The 18,754-nt window shown below is 41.0% G+C and overlaps 2 protein-coding genes across 6 annotated transcripts; one reads left to right on the plus strand and one right to left on the minus strand.

Moving 5' to 3' along the window:
* The first annotated feature begins 2,206 nt into the window (after positions 1–2,206).
* Positions 2,207–6,735, plus strand: tardbp (TAR DNA binding protein). Of its 5 annotated transcripts, none has more exons than XR_908991.2 (7): positions 2,207–2,937; positions 3,096–3,259; positions 3,354–3,494; positions 4,262–4,432; positions 4,571–5,087; positions 5,450–5,599; positions 6,316–6,735. XR_908991.2 is itself a non-coding variant. In XM_011476959.2 (6 exons), exons 1-6 carry the CDS (start codon positions 2,697–2,699, stop codon positions 5,545–5,547), a joined length of 900 nt encoding a protein of 299 aa, XP_011475261.1. In that variant the 5' UTR covers positions 2,207–2,696; the 3' UTR covers positions 5,548–6,735. The 5 variants fall into 5 exon arrangements, 2 of the variants coding, with proteins under 2 accessions (XP_011475261.1, XP_023812294.1); XR_908992.2 differs by having other exon boundaries at positions 4,571–4,655; XR_002873520.1 differs by having other exon boundaries at positions 4,571–5,599.
* A 3,736-nt stretch (positions 6,736–10,471) lies between these two features.
* On the minus strand, positions 10,472–17,755 carry pgd (phosphogluconate dehydrogenase). The gene is made up of 13 exons (XM_004070382.2): positions 17,614–17,755; positions 17,169–17,244; positions 16,905–17,084; positions 16,763–16,828; positions 16,558–16,676; positions 16,407–16,476; positions 16,188–16,322; positions 15,901–16,090; positions 14,216–14,346; positions 13,811–13,944; positions 11,502–11,601; positions 11,036–11,158; positions 10,472–10,922 (listed from the first exon to the last, which is right to left on the minus strand). Exons 1-13 carry the CDS (start codon positions 17,619–17,621, stop codon positions 10,803–10,805), a joined length of 1,452 nt encoding a protein of 483 aa, XP_004070430.1. The 5' UTR covers positions 17,622–17,755; the 3' UTR covers positions 10,472–10,802.
* Between the last annotated feature and the right edge of the window lie 999 nt (positions 17,756–18,754).

The following is an 18,754-nucleotide window of genomic DNA, read 5'->3' on the forward strand; positions in this document are numbered from 1 at the left end:
AAAGATAAGGCAAATATATGTATTATATTTATAATTTTTATTGAGCCTATGTCGTAATTCTTAGATCAGCAATACATGTTGAAAGAAAGAAAGAGATAAAATAAAAATAAAAACGACACACAGCCTAATAAATAAAACAAAGGTAATTTTTTTTATTGGAATGAATGAATGAATGAATGAATGAATGAATGAATGAATGAATGAATGAATGAATGAATGAATGAATGAACTAAGAGCATCCAAAAATTCAATGTAAATTCTTAACTTTCAGTTGAGAATAATTTTGTCTTGTGGAGGATCCAAGTCCAAAATCCAAAATCCTCAGAATAAAAAATTTCTGAGATTAGAATTGTAGTCAAAGGGTCAAAGAAAAAGGAAAAGTGGGGAAAAGGAAGCATGAGGGAGAATTTTCCAACCATTGTGAAAATGATGCTGAGGTCACCCATCTTGAATGATTATCAGTTCTTTGAGGATTAAAAAGATATACATAAAACACTAAATTGAGTTAAATAAATTAAAGTCAGAGATTTCCTCTGCTATTTTAAGCATCAAAGGGTAGATTATTAACAAAAAAGCACTAAAAAACAGTCAAAACTCAACAAAAATCATTCAATAAATGTATTTCAAATTATTTCAGGTTCACAGAAAAGTGGAGTAAAATGAAATGCATCTATTTGTTACAGTAACCAGATTCAATAAGCACTAAAGTTAATAGACAGAGGGGGAAAAAAAACTATTTAAAATTCATTTTCAATATTTTCGTGATTCAAATTTAAAGCAATATAATGATTTAATTGAAATGCCGTAGACCGTTATGGCATTACTATCAAAAAACATAAGAAAACCCCAAAAACGGAATAAACTACTAAATAATTTGCACTCATTAAACTTTACCAATAACAGTACAACATTCGGCCACAAAGAGAACAACAACTAGACAAACTTTACTGGATACACTAAAGGCAATCGGTGCTTCAGCAGCGCTAGCTTAAAATTATCCTTAGAACATCTAAAGCACGTTAAAGAGACGACTCACCAAATAAAAAGGATTAATGGATCAAACGATGGGATGAGTTAGATGAGCAGTATTTGTTTGGCCAAACATTGAGCAACAGGAGTCAGGGAGCAGCATGGAGCACGAGGAGGAGGAGAAGTGGGCTTTGATTGAAGAAGAACAAGAAAGAAAAACATTCTTTCTGCAGCAATCGGTCAGGCGGCTGCCAAAGTGAAGTGTTGCAATCGATTTACTGACGTTTATTCAAAACTGGTGCAGTGATTTATTTATCCTTGCGGATAACGGCTTTCGGAGATTTTTACTTAAAATTACAAACATTTTTACTTCAAGTATAAACTTTTTCGAATAACGTGGATGCAGTTTCACCATATAACCTCTAGATGGCGCTCCGAAAGAAGGCCAGTAACAGTAACAGTTCTTAAAAGTCGTGTCCAAATGTGCACTTAGAGTGTCAAGAATATAAAATATCACTGTGTTGTTTTTTTAAACAATATCTCTTAAGCATATTTACGTGACCACTAAAACATCATTTTCGGAAATTATCAGATAACTTCAATAGTTGCATCCGACCCATGCATCATCAGCATAAATAATGCGCTTCAGAAAAATGATCCGTTTCGTCTAAAATATTCATGTTAGATTAACGTGTTGTCAATGGTCTATGAGTGATGTTTAACATTTTTTTCTCTTTCGTCTGCGTAACTGTGTCCACTTAATGTAATTATGTTTCCATAAAAAGTGTACATAAAGTGGGAAATCCGATTTTTGCAGAGAAAAATATAATAATAAATAAATAAATTTTAAAGACATTTCTCAAAGTCAGCTAACTGATAAAATCAAATAAATAATACTAGATTACTATGTTTAAATCAGTAATTTAAAATGTAATAACTATTTAGTCGAATAGAGTTTGCTTTCAAACGGGCCCAACGGAAGCCTGCTATTTCGGGGAGGAGGGATCTTCACAATTGTATTTTACAGGGTAGTGTCAAGACTGCAACTTAAAAAAAACTACATCACAATGACACAAAATATATTTAAAATAAAAACAATAAATGTTAATCTTGCATATTTAATTAAAATACCAACTTACTGGCTGGTTGAAGTCAAAATAATAAAATAATATTTTCCTTCTGTATTTGTGACATCCCTTGAGAAAAACGACAATGCTGTCTCCCAACTAAATGATGTCATCTTTACACGGTGAGCGTTCCGTAGCCATTTTGTTAGCTTGCTTAGGTTTAGCTCGGTGCAGCTGGTATTGTTTCGTACATAATTGTAGCGTAAAAATACTACTTTTTTTAATGAATTTTTGGGGACAACTTTATCGACTGTGGACTCATAAACAAAACGGCGACTCGTGTGTTCAGTGACAGTGTACACGGAGCGGCCATTTATTTGTTAAGTTGTCCTGAGCTTGTTAGCTCATTAGCTAGCTGGCTAACTTGTTTACGCGTGGCTATTCCTCTCAAGAAAACATTTGCCTTTCAGGACCACACGTTTTTCAAAGCTAACGTGGACTACTTCGCATAGTTCACTCAGGCTTTCATTGAGATTGTAAGAACATTTCATCGGCCTACTTAGGAGTAGACTAGAACAAAGATCGACACCAAGCGAAGAAGATCAAACTCGCGTGGTTCACTTGTTTTAGCTGGAGCCACGTTTCGCAGCTCTGGACACCATGTCAGAGTTGTATATTCGGGTGGCCGAAGATGAAAATGAAGAGCCTATGGAGATCCCCTCGGAAGACGATGGTACTGTTTTGCTGTCATCGGTAGCTGCTCAGTTCCCAGGGGCTTGCGGGCTGCGGTACAGAAACCCAGAGTCCCAATGTATGAGGGGGGTCCGGCTCGTTGAAGGAGTTCTGCATGCGCCCGAGAACGAATGGGGAAACCTAGTCTATGTCGTCAATTATCCCAAAGGTTAGTCAAGAGTCTTCCGCCACTCTCCAGTTGTACACCTGATGTTGATGTCATGTCAAGAGAGGAAAGAACTTCAAAACGACCTCTTTCCTCTTGGGTCTGCTTCCGTCCCAGACATCTCTCTATTTTGACTGGAGATGCGTTTTTATCCCTCACAGATAACAAAAGAAAGATGGAGGAAATAGATGCTGCCTCAGCTGTAAAAGTTAAAAGAGGCTTTCAGAAAACGTCAGATCTCATTGTCCTTGGGTTGCCATGGAAAACAACAGAGCAAGACCTGAAGGATTATTTCAGTACTTTTGGGGAGGTCATCATGGTACAGGTATTGATGTACAATCTCTTTCTTTTTCTATTTAATTGTTATGTTTACATCTGAAATGGTTGATTATACTACTCTTGTTACTACTACTATCTAGGTGAAGAGGGACGCAAAAACTGGGAACTCTAAAGGTTTTGGGTTTGTTCGGTTTGCTGACTATGAGACACAAACAAAAGTCATCACTCAGAGACACATGATTGATGGACGATGGTGTGACTGCAAACTTCCGAACTCAAAGGTACAATATGACAACCATCTTATTTAGAATCTTGTAAAATGAATGTACAGATAAATACACTTCTATAGATGACACCTTTAGAGATTACATCTTATAGAACAATGCTAAACTATTTGGATAGTATTTTTTTAATAAAAGCTGAAAAACAGTTTTGGTAGAAAATTTAAGAGACTGTCAGAAATGACAGTTGACTGTATCCTCCTGACTACCAACAATGCCAATAACCAAACGTGAAGGGGTGGGCCTTTGGGAATTGTGGTTTCGGTGGATTTAAATAAATGTTTGACTGGACAACATTTCTGTTCTCTGGTAGTCAAGAGGATATGAATGTCATTTTAAATTTACTGGCATTTATTTTGAAATAAAGATGATAAATTTACAATAGCTGTGGTTTATTGTTGAGCAAATCTTGCGTTTTTGTATAATTTTTAGCACAAAGGAAGAGTTTGGCTTCTTGTAAACAATTGTAAGCAAAAATGAAAACCTACAATTGCTGCTTCTTCATCAGTTATGAGCCAGCGCCTGTATGTTTAAAAATCAGGTGTTTTATATCCTTGTTAAATTAAAAAAAATAAGACTAAAATAAGTTAATTTAGTCATTGAGCCTTTTAAAAAAACAAAAACGTATGCATTTTTGTCTTAGCTTACAAACTCGCCACACAATCACAAAAAAGCATCTGCCTTAAACCATAAAACCAACAATTTAGATTCTTGCTTCCACTTTTAAATAGTTTCTTTTAATAAATACATTTTATGTTTCCTCTCAGGTTTGTCCCGATGAGCCCATGCGCAGCCGCAAAATATTTGTTGGCCGCTGCACAGAAGACATGACGCCTGATGAGTTGAGGCAGTACTTTATGCAGTATGGTGAAGTCACCGACGTCTTCATTCCCAAACCTTTCCGTGCATTCGCTTTTGTCACGTTTGCTGATGATCAGGTAGGCGTCACCATTTTTCAAAACTTTTTTTTTCTTCTTACAAACAAAAAGGAATTTTAGCTGTAAATAGGCAAATCCTTTCAAGTATCTTTGATATCCATCAATATCGGATTGATCCATCCTGTTGGGTTGTTTCAGGTTGCCCAGGCCTTGTGTGGAGAAGACTTGATCATCAAGGGTGTCAGCGTTCACATCTCCAACGCTGAGCCCAAGCACAATAATAGTAGGCAAATGATGGATCGAGGGCGGTTTGGGGTTGGTGGGTTTGGTCAGGGCTACGGCAGTAATCGAGGGGGGCTAAGCAGCGGCAGTGGAGGAGTTAACTTTGGGGCTCTGGGTCTTAACCCAGCAATGGTGGCAGCTGCTCAGGCAGCTCTTCAAAGCAGTTGGGGAATGATGGGCATGCTAGCTAACCAGCAGGGTCTGACAACAACGTCAGGGACAGCCACGACCACCCGAGATCAGACTTACAGCTCTGCAAGTACGAGTTACAGCAGCCCCAGCTCAGCTAGCCTCGGTTGGCCTGCAGGCAATAACAACGCCTCCAGCAGTGGCTTCAGCTCTGGGTTTGGCACGTCTATGGAGTCAAAGTCATCTAGTTGGGGAATGTAGAAGGCCTCAAGTTGACCTTTTATGTTGCTGTTAGCCTAATATGGTAAGTATACCTTCAGGGGAGAATGATATCTTATTTAAAATTAAAAAAAAAAAAATCATACACTGCCTTTTATTTTATTAAATGGAAAATATATAGTAAAAACTGTCTGGGTAGTTATGCATTGAATGAGCGAAATGCTTAGTTTAAGTGAATCTCCCCAAAATGGTTTTGTTGGTGACATTATTTTTACACCACGATGATTACGCATGGACCATACTGATTTACAAGATTGCATGAGTACCTCAAACCCCCTGTTAGAGCCTGTTGTGAACTGGCCTTGATATGAAAATGTATGTTTGAGCATTTGATTCTTTTTCCTTTGATCGTTTTTGGAAAACTCTTCATGGACGTCTCTTCTGCAGTTCACCAACTTTTTCGCAATTTCCCGGGAGGCATCGCGTCTTTGGCGACGCAGATGTTCGGCAGGTCTCAGTATCAGTCCCCCTCCTCCCATGTGTAAATGCTTTGTCATCCAAGAACACAACGTCACCCTGCATATACTGTTTTAGACGGTGGGTGTGTTTTGTTTTTTTGTTTCGTTTCTCTCCGCTTGCCTTTTGGTTAAAGAAATGTTGTAGCTCAGTGAGTGGGATTGGTGATGGACTGAGTGAGCGAGAGGAAACAGGAGAAGAAGCTGAACGAAAGCACGTGTGAGAAGAGCGGTTTGTGCAAGGTCTTTTTTTTTTGGTTTTTTTGAAAGCAACAAATGCCTGCAAGAGTTGAAGATCCTGTGGCGTGATGCGAGTGTGAGAGGAAGAATCCAGTGCGAGTGTGTTCCCAGTGACTGTCACAAGGACATTTCTTGCATTGAAGATCCTAAGCTCTCCATTTTCTGCTATCATTTTCATTATTCTTTTTAGAGTCACAGTGAAATGTCAAGTACTCTAAATATTTGTATCCTTTAGTAGAGCTCCTCCTGTTTGCTGTGAATGTGTCTGGTTGTGTGCTTTTTCTCCTTGTTACCACCCTCTCAGTGTGAAGACGTGACTTTGTTATTGACGTTTGTGAGGCAGAAACACAGCTGGTGAGCTGAGAGGCGATGTGATGAATGTTTGACAAGCTCCCATTGAAAGTTTGTGTTTGAAGTGGTTATGAATGCTTTTTCTATGTTTTGTGAATTAAAGGGAAGTCTGAAATAAAAACTGAGTTTGACTAGGTGATGATACTCTTGATAATGATTTCTTTTTGACTTTTATTGAACTGCAAACACTTTAATTTACATGTATAGGGGCCTCGGACATGGAAAGACCAGGTTTTCTTCTGAATGGAGGTGGGAGTCAGTTGCATGGAAGATGAAAGCCTATCCTGAAAAGGATCTTCATCATCTCAATAGCAAGAATCCTCGGATCACCAAATTTAGCTGGGCTCAAACTGGATCATAATCAACTGAGCTTTTTTTGTTTTGTTTTGTTTTTTCCTGAACAATCGGGACTAAAAACCTTTTTTGTTTATTAGCTCAAACAAAACAAAAAAAACTACATTTTCTCTTCTTTCTCCTTCGCTGATATTTTGTTTTGAACATGGCAACCATTTGGTTGCTACTGTGGTTAAATTTTTAGTGTAACCTGAAGTGATGCTACAACAGTATTAATCTGTTTTAAAAAGTACGTGTTGAATTGTGAAATAAAGTTTTTGAGGTTTTTCTATATCTGTGGTCTCTCACTGCAAGAAAAACTTTTTATCTGAGCTCTTCATTCAAAAGTTCAGCGTTATTCCTGTGTGACATTCTGCTTCATTATATTAAACAGTTTTTTGGTATACATTTTATTTTGAGTTGAGGTTATTTTATCATTGTTTTCCTTTGTACAAATAATTGTTTAAAACGGGTAATAATTTAGAAGAGAAACTTAGTGCATTATGTAGGATGTTTGAATGTCATCTATCTAAAACAATACTTTGATAAAAGAAAGAAATGAACCTTGAAGTTAAAAATGTATACATCCTAGAGTTCTTATGAGGGGTAAACATTCAGGTACTCCATAAACACTCCCTTATAGCCTTTCCTAAGCCTCTAAAAGACCGCGTTAAGTTTCCAGAGGACATTCCTGCAAATTTAGCCTGAAGTCGAGTTAATCCTAAAACCCAGTAGCTGACCATTAACTCTTAAACATCTCCTTGAGCCTGTTTATTGCAAAACTTTAACAGCTGGGTGAGAAGACTGAACAAACATTTGAAGGCCAAGGGAAAAAAAGTAACTTCTAAAGTAACTAATCATTACTGAGGTTAATAAAAGTGTTATCTAAAATATAATTACCGTCAAAAATGACTATGTGGGGTTAAATATGTGCGCTTGTTATGCAGATAATGTGTTGGAGTCACAGTGAGCATAAAAATCTTAACAGAAGAGACTTCTTGGAAACTCGGACAGGCAATCCAAAAAAATCCATGTTCTCTGGAAAGCAAAGAATTAGTTCAGTAAAGCATCTTATAGAATCATTTGGGTCAATTTATCACTGACCACAACCCAGCAGGAGCCGCAAAGTCTCACTTCACCCCTTAACCCTTGTGCTATCTTAGATGACCCCACCCTTACTTTGACATGTTCTCCCTACCATGATAAAGGTGGAAAGATTCCATGTAATCCATGGACACCAGTGAAGATCACAAATCATTGAAGAAAAAAGGTTCAGGGCACTGTCTAGTGGGTCTAGATGACCCAACTCCCAAGGTTAAAGTGCCTAGGATAGCACAAGGGTTACAAAAACAGGACACTGCTTTGTATTTATGCTGTTGTTACTATTATTTGTGTAAAAAAAAAAAAAAAAAAACTTGTTTTTTGCATGAATAAAACATACATAGGAAAAGGATTCTCAAAAAAACATGAAACAGTTTATGACGTAATTAACAGAGGCTCACATGACTTCCTTTCAAAATAAAATACATCCTGTGTCACCTAGTATCAATGCAGCAAATAGGTAGTGTAATGTCAGATTACAAAAAACACAGTTTATTTAACCATTTGTGGTGCATCTCAAAAAGAAATTTCTAAATCCAACATACCAAAATAAATCAGAGCTAGTGAAGTGATCGTTACCGTATTTTTAGAGCACACTTAAAATCCTATATGTTCAAGAATAGCAAATCTGCCTTAAAATCCGGTGCACCTTAATTGTGGTGGTGCTTACTGACCAATTGATTTTCTGTGGTATGCGGTGCTCAAAAATCTGTTAAAATGCTTTAATTTGACTGTCCTGCAACTTTTCGTGAAGGAGTTGAATAAGATTTGAGGTTTTTTTTTACTACTTTAGTTACTGCTACTCACTTTTTACCTTTTAAAAGTACTTTATAAAGTAAAACTTTTATTCTTACTTTAACCAGACAGCCACAATGGAGGGGTTGCATTCTCGGGTTGTAGACCCCTGGTTTAGACCCATAGAAGCGCGGTTCTGTGTTCTTCTTGAGTTTTATTGATGCTTTTAATTATAGATATAAAATAAGTTTCTTTGGTGTCTGCAGGTCTCTGTCTTCCTGTGCTTCATTTTAAGGCTTCAGACTGAAGCATCCTAACGACAGGTTTATTTTCAGTTTCCCCTGAGAGTCAAACACAATGACCTTTGAGAAAAGCCTCCTACTGTTGTCAATATGGCCGTCACTAAAGCCACCGCAGCCCTTTTCCACGGTCTCTGTTCCTCTGCCCAGCAGCAGGTGCTGGAACAGCTGCAACCGTCTTGATCTGCATGACATCTAAGTTCACACTTTCATCAGAAACTCACTGAAAACCTCACTGACAAAGTCAAACCTACAATAATTAAACAGAAGCGAATGCTTTCCAGCTGTGTTCAGATTGTTTAAAGTTATTCAGCATAGCTTTAGTTTTCATGCAGGACTTCATGCTGTAAAGTTTAAGTAGTAAATGTATAAAATTCAGGCATAAGGATTTACACCCAGTCGACAACAAACGTTGAATTAATGTGAATTCAGAAAACAAACAAATCTGTTTATTCCATAGTCTATGGTTTATTCCCAGAATATTCTTTGTTTTATTTGAAGGGGTGATGGACACAGAGGTGAGGTGATTGTCAGCTGAATTCTTTCAATAGGGTTGGGGCTCATGAGGTAACACCTGTTTAGATTTAAGAAGATCAAACTAGATCTTCCTTTGTGTTGTCGATTCAGATCCACCTGCTGGACAATTCCTGCAAACACATCCCTGTCTCTGATGAACATGTGCATTAAAGTAGGACAGTCTTATTGCCAGACTAGCAAGTAATCAGAGAATATTTAATGTACTGCTCCCCCTACCTCACCTACTGTAATGAAGTTTGGGGGACTAATTATAATCTTCATTACATCCATTATACATATTTATCCACAGATCCGAGCAGGTAAGATTGTTTCATAAACTGGGCCTGGACGACCCATTCCCCCTATTTAGATTAATACTATATTGTATTAATATTGTTGTGCTAAAAGGTAGATTTCCTATTATTGTTGTAATTATCCACTATAAGTACCATTGTGCATGCAACTTACATTTGACATGTTTGAATTAAATTCAATAACAATAACAGTTGTTAGGCTGCTAGAAGTTAAAAATTGAGGAAAGTGTAGTGCACTGGGGTTCTGTCCACTATTCTCATCTACTTCTCTCCTCTATTCTTCATCATTTATGTATCATTTAGTTCTCCATGCCTCTGTTTGGTGCAGTGTGATTCATATGTCGTCCCTCTTTCACACTCCCCTTTAGGGAGAACAGGAGTGATTCCAGATACCAGTTGGCTCGTCTCTGATCCTGTGTCTGTATTTGGTCCTCACCTCTGGCTCGTCTCGCGCCCTCAGCTGTGCCCCAACTCCATCTGGATGAAGTTCATCTGTTACACTAGTTAAACATGTAGTTGTAGAGTTAGATAAGCTAATTCTTCTCTAAGAGTTCTGGTACATCGCCTGTCCGTCTAAGGGCAGGGACGACCAGTTTAGCTTGGTCTGTTTGGTTTAGTCATTACCTACTGAATTCTATGACTGATGACTATGATTTCATGTTCTTATACAATTACCGGTATGAAGCCCATTGAGATGACTAGGTTGTAATATTGGGCAAACAAATAAAATTGAAGTATTGTTTGCATATGATCTATTACTAATTTAGGTTCAGTTACAGGAATAAGTATGTTCTTTGGCTAAACAGCTCTTCTTTGCTTTAGATAAGGTGTTAGACTAATGATGTCAACTAGGATGCATCAATTCTGAGTCTAAAACCAAACCATTTGTTACACCATTAACTGAATTGTGTGGAAAGTGAATTGCTGTATTCCTAATGTGTTCACATTTTATTCTTAGACTTCATCTCCCTCACTTCTTTTCCTAAACGTGTTGTAGTTTAAGGCCACAGACAAACATACCCCCGGGTCTTGTTTAAACCTCATACAGAGTAAGGACGAGCTAAATTTAAAGGGATTGAAATCTTTATTTAGTCTACTGCAGCACAACATTTCACCTTAATCCAGTGTTGATTCTGTGAAGCCTGTCCTCAACACAACAGGTGAACTTCAGCCTCAGATCCAAACTAAGCCCACACTTTCCTCTCTTACAAATGCAGCTACGTCAAAACACAAGACAGAGTTTAACACGTCATCTGGAGAAACTACAAGTCTCTGAGAGGAGTAGGGAGCTGCGTATGGGTCTTTGCTGGGCCAGATGGTTCCACAAGTGGACCGCTGTCCTCTTTCTAAGGCATGTCACTTGGTCCATAATCTTCTATTTTGTTTTTGAATGTCTTCAGGCGTTGTAGGAGGACGAGGACACGTTTCCACCGTGGCCTGTCCAGTTGGTGTGGATGAAATGACCGGGTTTTGACAGGAGCTCATACGTGTGAGCTCCAAAGTAATCCCTCTGGGCCTAAAAGAGAAACAAATCGGATTTCAGTTCTGAATATTTAAATTCTAGAAAAACTGCACAGCACTTATTTGTCATTTTGTGCTGAAGCTCTGCAGGTGGTGACGTTTTCTTACCTGGAGCAGGTTGGCGGGGAGCATGTCGTGTCTGTAGCCGTCATAGAAGGACAGGGCAGTGGTGAAGCAGGGCATGGGAATGCCGTGCTGGACGCCGGTGCCGACCGTCCTGCGCCACGACTCCTAAAGCCAGACACTCAACCCATTAAAAATCTCTGCTTTCGTGTATCATCTGATCATGTGATTAATAAACTGAATGGTTATTTTTCTGTAGGCAGATAAAGGCATTTGCCTAACCGCCGCAGCCACTGGTAGCACTTTAGAGAAATGTTTCTAATCTTTCCAGCAAAATTTGGAAATTGGTCAGTTTGACTTGATAAGTCTGTGCGGCCTCAGGCCGCAAACATCTAAGCTCAAAGTCTGTGTGGCTTTATTTCCCTTCTTTCTGCAAAATGAAGAAACAAGCGGCTTTGTGTCTTTGCCAATGTCGCTGTTACAGGTTTAGCCACTTCCTTATTCCTCGTACCTGACAGTCTTGCACTGCTTTACTGAAGAAATGATCCAGCAGCAAGTTCTGCAGGTCTCCGTCTCTGTCGAAAGCTTCTTTGATTTTCCCGAGGAAGACGCTGGCGAAGAGATGAAGAGAAGTGATGCATTTCAGTATAGATTCTCCTCCAGATAGCTCAGTGGAAAAGTGGTTGGTTTCATGTCACTGAGCTTTTATTTGACAAAGATTTAGACATTTTTCCACAGATTGCACAAAGCAGACCAGTGTCACAATCGGTCTTTCCTCATACCGTTCTCAATCTGACTTCTCTTCTTTTTTTTTTTTTCTTCTTTTTTTTTCAACTTGTCCTGTCCAACAGCTGGGCAGACAGATGAGAGGTGAGGGCCTCTTGTGTTGGACATATTTTACTTTAACAAGAGGGGTTATTAATCTTCAGACAAACCAAAGGTACGTCTGAATAAACCCCTTTTGTAATTGAGGCCAAACTTTATTAATTTCAATCATGTCTGAAAATCTTTGGTGTTGGACCGGACGGAAAAGGAAAGAGGGGAAGAAGAGAGAGGGACGTTAGAGAGAGGGGGGGTAGGGGGTGATAATAGGAGGGGAAGGGGGATAAGACCATGAAGCAGCATAAAGCAACAAGTTTACTGGTTGTTAATCATTATGGTAAGGTTCAAATGTAGAAAAAAAAAAGAAAAAAAAGGGGCGGAGCCTGTCCACACACACTCAAATGTTATAAACACACCTGCTAGCTGCAAAAATGTCCACCTGTCGACATGTACACAAAACAGATAGTGTTCACACGCATACTTATGCCTTAAAACCAACTAGTGTGAAATATTTCAGTCATTCAATCATGCAAACTGTTAGTGCAAAGGTGAGCTAACACCAGTGCTCAGGTGAGTGTTTATGTTCTTCTAAAATGGATGGTGGAACGTGAAAAGAAGGAGGGAGAGTGCCCAGCCATCCCCACCCCAAGACCCCCACCGCAGCAGCAGCGGCAGCCGGAATCCCCCCAACGCTACACGGGAACCGGCAGGGAACAACCGCCGCCCGGGCGACCAAGCCCGCCACCCAGGCCAGGGCCAGCAGGGCCGCCGCAAGGCCCCCAGAGCCAGAGGCCAGGGACGCACGGAGGGAAAGAGAGCGCCGCCCCAGCCCAACCAGGAGAGCAGCCCCCCCGCCGCGCCGGGAGAACCCAACGCAGGGCCCCACCGGAGAAGGACGCCCACAGCCCCAAACGAGCACCCCACCACCACCCAGGAGTTCCGGGCATCCCCCCGCCCCAACCCCAGGTACGAGCCAGGACCCCCCAAGGGAGACCCGCTCCGCACTCCAGGCAGCCACCCGCCCGGCCCACGGTTGGTCCAGGGAGGAGCGAGGCAGGGGCCCGCCGCCCCCGCCCAGGAGGGGGGAACCCCGGGGAAAAAAGAGGGCCCACAAGGGGTGTTGTAAATATGGCCCGACCAGGTTCGGCCACAGTTGGAAATTTGGCGGGGCCCAGCACTCAGGAGCAAGGACCAGAACCCACCCCCCAGGGACCAGACACCCCCAGCTCAGATGTAATGTGAACCCCCCCACCGCGCGGAGAGAGCACCACCGGGCCCAGGAAGCCGGCACCCCGGGGACACGGCCGCCGCTGCAAAGGGGCCCGTACCCCCCACCAGGGAAGAGGCAGGGGACAGACGGACCCAGGTCCCACCTTCCTTGCAAAATGTGTGTGCGTGTATGTGTGTTTGAAAGGGTGGGTGTGTGCATGTGTGTGTGTTTATGTTGGGATGTATATATTGAGGGGGGAGGGGTGTGTGTACTAAGGGGGGTGCGGTTAAAATTGGCGGGTAGGGCACTAAGGGGACATCTCCTGATTACTCACAGTGACGTCCCCTCACCCTCCCCACCAAGGGGCCCTAAATGTCTAAGGTGCAGTTAAAATTGGCGGGTAGGGTGCTAGGAGGACATCCGCTGCTTGCTGGCAGTGATGTCCAAGCACCCCCCCTACCAAGGGCCCTACATGTCTAAGGTGCAAATAAAACCGAAACTGACTTCTCTGAAAAATCCTTTTTTTTTTTGGCAAACAACGTATGTAGAGCCCTAATGGATAAAGACACCATCTTCTATTCCTCTACGTTACTTTTTTTTTCTTCCAGAACCGACGTTTTGCAAAAAGAAAACTTAACCAACAAAAACTGACAGTAAAAGAAATGGAGAAAAACTTCTGCTTTCTCAGAAACGGTTTCGTCTTACTACCCAACTTCATTTTCAACATCGGTGCTGAAGAACTTTGCACAAGTCAGGCATGAAGCAAGTATGCGGCACGTCTGCTGTACCTCCGGATGATGCAGCCGCCCCTCCACATCAGAGCGATGGCGCCGTAGTTCAGCGACCAGCTGAACTCCTTGGCCGCCTGCCGCAGCAGCATGAAGCCCTGAGCGTAAGAAATGATCTTGGAGGCGTAAAGAGCCTGGACAAACAAAAAAGAGACGCATTTCAGAAATGCAGAGACGTTACTGCACAGCTGCGGTTTCAACTTCAAATTGAGACAATCAGATTTTTTAGAGAAAGTTGTATGAAGTGCTGATGGACAGCTACTGTTTTATCAATCAGGGACAAATATTTGGATGCCTGGAAACTACAGCCAACCCAAACACTTGTCGCATAGATCAAAAGATGATGGGAGTGGGTCTTTAAGGCCTTTTTCCTTAAACAAAGTGTATGTTCCCTGGATGCTTTACCTTTCTGATGTCCTCCAGGAAGGAAGCTTTGTTGCCGCTGAATTTAACCCCCTGGGGCCCTGAGAGGCTGCGGCTGGCCTCCACTCTCTCCTCCTTCAGAGATGACAAGCATCTGGCGAAGACAGCTTCTCCTAAAGCATGACAGAGGGAAGAAAAAAGGCAAGGAGAAAAAGAAAAAGGGAAATGTGTTTTAGGAAATGTTCCAAAATCCCCCACTTTAAATTATGAAGCTGTGCAGCAACACTGTTCTCCAAAGGTCAATGTCCACAGGTCGGCATGACTCAGCACTGCTGATTTCATTTTCAAACAGATGAGTCACCTCTAGACCACGACTTGCTAGTTGCCAAACCTTTATGGAAAAGATGTTTCTTTTGTTTCATGAGTAAGGAAAACCTGTCCGGTCAGCATGACTTGCAAAAAAAAAAAAAAAAATGAACAGAGAGGATTTCAGCAAATCTGCTGGAGGACGGTCCACAATGAAACAATGCGGCCTTTCATGAGGAGGTTGCTCAATCTGCAGCTTTGACAGGGACTAAACAGGCTAAATTCAATCAATTCAATTCCAGATTGAAGCTGTGAGCAGCGCTGTGTGGCGCTCCCCCCATTACCCCCCCCCCCCTTTTTTTAACCTGCCTTCACTGGCTGCTTTACACCCTTTTTAAAAACATTTTATTTTTTTAAATGGCTGATTTTCAGTTGGTTTTAGCTCCATAACAACTATTTTATTGTTTGGTTGCCTGGGGATGGCGAACAGGTCTGTGTAATTTTGTAAAGGATTGGCAAAAGTCAACTTTTGGATTTCCTTGTGTTAACCCCGCTGACAATCCTAATATATTCATATCGTTTTGTTCTGGTGGAGCAAACGATTCACTTATTCAATTTTCATAATATTCTGGCAAAAAGAAACAAACAACAGGGGAGCGCCGCTTTTGTATGCTCGCCATGTTAGGCTTAAATCTACAAACTCAAACTCAAAACCATAGATGATACTACATGTGATATATATATATCATTTTCAAAACTTCCTTTGGATATCCTGACACGTGTGTTTTGGTTCGTTACTTGATTTTAAGCATTTTTTCAGACCCATAAGATATTTTGGCTTATCAATTGCTTTTAATGAAGTTGTTCACCATGTCAAAAAATTTATTTTTGACGGGTAGTAAAAACATGGAAATTCTGGTACGTTTTTTAGGATGTGGTGAGGGCAAAATGTTTGCTCAAAGGCGCAGTTAGAAAGAAAAATTCCTAAAACAATCTGGTCTCTGCAGTCCAGAACTGCTGCGGGGCAATTATTATGTAAGAAAACATCTACAATAAACTTCATGTAAAGCTCTGGTGGACACATGTAACATGAGATGAACAATATTGTTGCTTCTTGTTTGTCCCACACAGAGACTGAAACCAAATCCTTCTTGCGTCACTTAAGATGAGCAGACTATCAGAAAAGCCTTCAATCTTCTTAGACGCTGCACTGAACTGATCACACCTCTGAGACCAAGCTTACCAGCTGCTTTGTTAGCTAACAACAAATCCAATCCCTGACTAACTGTGAAACCCAAACGGGCGTGACTTATTGTATTTGGGAATCTGGATCATAAATGCAGCTGTCACTGAAAGAAGACAGAAGAAAAAGAAAAAAAAAAAGCTACTTCCTTGTCTACAGCTGCATTCCTTCCTCTTACCAATCAAAGTGACGGGCGTGCCGTATTCCAGGGCAGAAATGGCCGTCCACTTCCCTGTTCCTTTCTGTCCGGCACTGTCTCTGATCTTCGGCAGCAGGTGTTTGCCATCGCTGTCCCTGTATTTGAGGATGTTTGCGGTGATCTCAATGAGGAAGGAGTCCAGCTCTGTCTTGTTCCAGCTCTCAAATGCCTGGTTGTGTTAACATTTGAAGATGAAATTCAGTTAGTCGCGCTGCTCCACTTGGATTTTTATTTTTTTTACCTTGGTGGAGGGGGGTCACACTCACCTGTCCCATCTCATCGTGATCCATCCCCAGAACATCCTTCATTAGGTGGTAGGCCTCACAGATCAGCTGCATGTCTCCATACTCAATGCCATTGTGGACCATTTTCACAAAATGCCCCGCACCCTCATCTCCAACCTGCCCCGGAATCAAACAGTCCTGAAACTTGTCGAGGTATCAAACTAGCCTTTTCATCAAAATCAGCAAAGCTTTAGCACTGACCCAGTCACAGCAAGGCTCTCCTGTCCCAACTTTAGCAGAAATGCTCTGGAAGATGTCCTTAATGTGGGGCCTTAAAGAATATACAAGTAGATAGTCAGACATGAAGTTATTCCAACCTTGTTTTTATTTCACACAATTATCCATGATGTACCAGGCCTCTTTATGTCCTCCTGGCATGAGTGAGGGTCCGTAACGTGCGCCCTCCTCGCCACCACTCACTCCACTGCCGACAAACAACAAGCCTTTCTCTTTTAGACTCTGACACCGCCGCTGGGTGACAAAAACAAAGCAAAACTGTGGAGACAACCTCAGGAAAAAGATTTTAAACACCAAACCGTGGCTCTCAAAAGGCTTACTGTTGTGTCTCTGTATTCAGAGTTGCCACCATCGATGATGATGTCGCCAGCATCCAGAAGTGGAACCTGAGAAATAAAAGAAATGTTTGAAATCTGCACATCTACACGTTTGGGTTTCCTAAAACTGGTACAACCCACTGACCAGCTTGTCTATGAAGTCGTCCACCGCTTGTCCAGCCTTGACCAGCAGGATGATCCTCCTGGGCTTCTTCAGCTTGGACACCATGTCTTCCAGGGACTCGGCTCCGACCACCTTGGAGCCTTTAGCCTCATTATTTAGGAAGTCGTGCACTTTGGACACGGTACGGTTGTAGGCGCAAACCTACAACAGAGATTTGACAGACTGAAAAGAAATCTTCTTTCTTCACCAAGGAAGATGGGAAAACATAGGAAGCCATGGTCTTACCACAAAACCATGGTCATTCATGTTCATGATGAGGTTCTGGCCCATGACAGCCAGGCCAATCAGAGCAATGTCAGCCCTGTGAAACCAGGAGCGAGCACGTTTACTGTCAGGACTCAAAACTCTGACTACAAAAGCGTTCTAAAGATTAGGCACACAGCCGTACATGCTAAAGTATTCATAATTGAATCTACTTTAAAAATGTACTTCATTTCCCAGAATCCATAGCGACTACATCGATATTTCTTTTTCTTAGGGGGGTTAAATGGAAATAGAATGAATTAACTATATACTTCGTTAAAAAACAATTTAGTTATGTAATAATAATACAACAAAGTTATTGTAGTTATAACTCCAGAGGCCTACAAACTGACAAACGGCCGTTTAAAACGCTACCACCCCCACGTCTATAGCATATATTCAAAATAGAAAACTCGAATAAACTTACTCAGCCATCGCGTTTGGGTGAAGAAACAGTCGATAAAATGTCTTAAACTGACAGTCAGACAGGTTATACGCTTAACACTCTTCTTCAGATTCGCTCTTCTTCCTGGTTCTTCTCCATCTAACTTCACTGAAAAGCCAAAGCACGCCCATCTCCCTCCAACTTCCAATCATAAAGCGCGTTGATTACCGATGCAACGTCGTTTGTAGCTTTTGATTGGTCAGAAACTCTGGGCAGAGAAATGGGTGGTTCCTATTGGTTGCTTTTGATGGTCACTCACGTTAGGTAATCCCACAGTGTACTCCCTGCCCCCGGTGTGGAAATTCGGTTAAAAACATTAAATAAATCAGGCTCCAAGTTACACACACAATGATAGTTTGAATCAATGGTTTTTTGACAATGAATTGCAACTAAATTAAGCTTTAACCGGCACATGGGAAGTCTTAACACACTCCTCATTTCCAATGGCCACCAAAGTAGTTTGTCTAATCCTGTCAAGTAAAATTCCCACCAGAAATTTTCTTCTACCTCTTGGGGATTCACGTCAGGTTACTGATGTTCACTCCAGTATGTCCCAGGATTTGCCCCCTATATAATCTTTTATGGAATGTGAGAAATTTCAGGGATCAATGTCCTTATAAAGCGTTGAAGTCCTGTTACATCAAATCTTTATCTAGAAAAATCTCTCTCTAGATAACACAAACAGTGAAATAGAAACACACCAAAATAAAAAAAAATGAAGCAAATTTGCCTATTGTTTAATGCAAAGTTAACTGAGCTGTAAAAAAAAGTTTGGGTTCGAAACCAACTGCAGGTATTATTTTTTTCTGTACATTTCATGTTTTTAAAATATAGCCGTCTTATTTAGAGTTAGCATTTAGTTGACAGTTGTACATCTATAAGCATTTGCTGCATCATGAATGCACGCACGAGAATACAAAACAAAATTAGAATTAAACCAACTTGTTTCCATTTCACCATCTTAATACGACCTACACATTTTCACTCTTAAAATAAAACTTTCAAACTGCAAGAAAATAGTCTGGAAAATGGGAGCAAAAGCCCAAATGAGGTGCGTGCTCTGAAGCCAAGTAGCTGCTTTATAAATACATGTATTAAAGTTGATCAATGTTGACGCTATTTA

The sequence above is a fragment of the Oryzias latipes genome, chromosome 7 (assembly GCF_002234675.1).
Source record: "Oryzias latipes chromosome 7, ASM223467v1".
NCBI lineage: Eukaryota > Metazoa > Chordata > Actinopteri > Beloniformes > Adrianichthyidae > Oryzias > Oryzias latipes.

Excerpts from the sequence above, each read along its gene's own strand:
- tardbp (XM_023956526.1), top strand. The coding sequence starts at position 2,697 with ATGTCAGAGTTGTATATTCGGGTGGCCGAAGATGAAAATGAAGAGCCT. Across the intron at positions 3,260-3,353 it reads GGGAGGTCATCATGGTACAG|GTGAAGAGGGACGCAAAAAC; the intron begins GTATTGATGTAC and ends ACTACTATCTAG. Across the intron at positions 4,433-4,570 it reads TCACGTTTGCTGATGATCAG|GTTGCCCAGGCCTTGTGTGG; the intron begins GTAGGCGTCACC and ends GGGTTGTTTCAG.
- pgd (XM_004070382.2), bottom strand. Across the intron at positions 16,829-16,904 it reads ACGACTTCATAGACAAGCTG|GTTCCACTTCTGGATGCTGG; the intron begins GTCAGTGGGTTG and ends TTTATTTCTCAG. Across the intron at positions 11,602-13,810 it reads GGCGGCTGCATCATCCGGAG|CGTCTTCCTCGGGAAAATCA; the intron begins GTACAGCAGACG and ends TCTCTTCGCCAG.